Source organism: Cherax quadricarinatus, chromosome 23 (genome assembly GCF_038502225.1).
Source record: "Cherax quadricarinatus isolate ZL_2023a chromosome 23, ASM3850222v1, whole genome shotgun sequence".
NCBI lineage: Eukaryota > Metazoa > Arthropoda > Malacostraca > Decapoda > Parastacidae > Cherax > Cherax quadricarinatus.
In genome coordinates, this window is record NC_091314.1 from 1624572 (window position 1) to 1626621 (window position 2050).

Consider the following 2050-nt stretch of genomic DNA (forward strand, 5'->3'; position numbering starts at 1 on the left):
AATAGCCCCTGGCTTACAAATAGTACACATGTACTCAAATCCATCAAAAAAAAAAAAACATCTACATGAAAAACAATTCAGACAGGGCTTAATAACAAAAGAACATTATAATAAAACAATACACTTCAATACTTACTAATCTAATATGGAAGTCCAAACAAATGTATTATGTTAACAAATTTAATGAAATAAAAGGTGATATGAAAAATACCTGGAAAACTTCCTCTGAAATTATGGGCTTGAGAAAACTGTCTAGAAATAGATTAACTTAGCGAAACCAGACGAACCATACATACAGCCTACAGACATTGCCAAGAAACTTAATGTCTTCTAGGATCAAAACTAGCAAGCAAAATCCCAAATGAAAATACTCAACCACAAGACTACCTCACTAGTAATTATCCACATACTCTGTATATAGCACCAACAAATCTTACTGAAGTCTCACTAATAATTAAATCATTAAAAAACAAGGCAGGGGATCTAAATAACTTGCCACCCATCATGTATAAAAAAGCAGCTGTCCCCCATTATTGCAACACTATTTAACAAATCTGTTGAATTTTCAACATTCCCATCCGTACTCAAGACAGCAAGGGTCACCCCAATCCTCAAAGGAGGCGATCCTACAGAACTAAATAACTACAGACCAGTATCTAACTTGGATTTACTCTCTAAAATCTTCGAAAAAGTAATACATAAATCTACTCCGACCTCCTATCCCATAACATAGTGAACCCCTGCCAGTTTGGACTTAGGCCAAAAAAGGCACAAAGGATGCAATAATTCAGATGGTCGAACTACTATATACTACAGCACTTGAAAAAATGAATATCCTCTAGGGCTCTTCATAGACCTACGGAAAGCATTTGATGCAGTAGACCACAATATCTTGCACCTAAAACTAGAGCATTACTGGGTCAGAGGACACACTCTCAATTACCTAAAATCTTATCTTAGTGGTAGACACCATTATGTATACACAAATGGTGTGATCTCCAATACACAGCCTGTAGTTGTTGGAGTGCCACAGGGAAGTGTTCTAGGTCCTCTACTCTTTCTTATTTACATCAATGACCTCCCAAATGCATCGCGACTCCTTAAACCAGTTCTATTCACAGATGACACCACTTGCGTCTTCTCCCGCCAAAGCCCAGCTATACTTGGTGACACTGTAAACAGTGAGCAACATAAAACATCAAACTGGATGATGACCAACAAAATTACTCTCAATATAGATAAAACCTACTTTATGCTATTTGGAAACAGAGCATTAAATATCCAGCTAAACATATCAATAAATGGTTCACCCATTACAAGATACACTGAGGGCAAATTTCTAGGTCTCCACCTTGACTGTAATCTAAAATTTCAGACCCACATCTAGCATATAGCTAAGAAAGTTTCCAAAACAGTAGGTATCCTTTCCAAGATACAATACTATGTATCGTATCTTGGAAAGGCTACCTTCCCAAGATATAATACCTCACCTATGGTATTTGCGCTTGGGAATCTACCATGGCCAATCACTTCAAACCTTTAATAACCCACAAAAGGCAGTGGTGCAGATGATCACAAACTCCTGCACCAGACAACACATCCCACCACTCTTCAAAAGCTTGAACTTGCTTAATATACAAAATATACACACTTATTATTGTGCCTAGTATATATACAGAATATCAGATTCCAGTAACAACCCTCCACTTAAACTTCTCCTAGACAGCTTCAACAGAACACACAGGCATAACACGAGGCACAAAACGCTTTTAAGCATCCCTCATGTCCGTCTCGCAAAAATGCAATGTACATGTAGGGCCTGAAGATCTGGAACTCTCTGCCCAAAGCAGCAAGAGGTCCCCTGCCCATTAATCAATTTAGGACTATACTCAAAAATCATCTCATCTTTCAATAACAACCATACACACACTATGCTAAACTCTAACCAAATTTAAAGCAACTCTCCCAAATATTTTATTATGCCTTAACTATTAAGCCATTATTAATAACAAACTTAAAACTGTATGTCTGTATCATTAATTGTACTACA

The 2050-nt window shown here is 37.0% G+C and overlaps 1 protein-coding gene across 1 annotated transcript in view; it reads right to left on the reverse strand.

The window, feature by feature from the left end:
- Positions 1–448: 448 nt before the first annotated feature.
- The window catches only part of LOC128685802 (ankyrin repeat domain-containing protein 29), a 194576-nt gene continuing 192974 nt past the window's right edge, over positions 449–2050 (reverse strand). Inside the window, exon 9 of the mRNA XM_053772460.2 lies at positions 449–1172. Coding sequence (XP_053628435.2) covers positions 1066–1172 — 107 coding nt within the window. The 3' untranslated portion in view covers positions 449–1065. The remainder of the gene's footprint in view (positions 1173–2050) is intronic.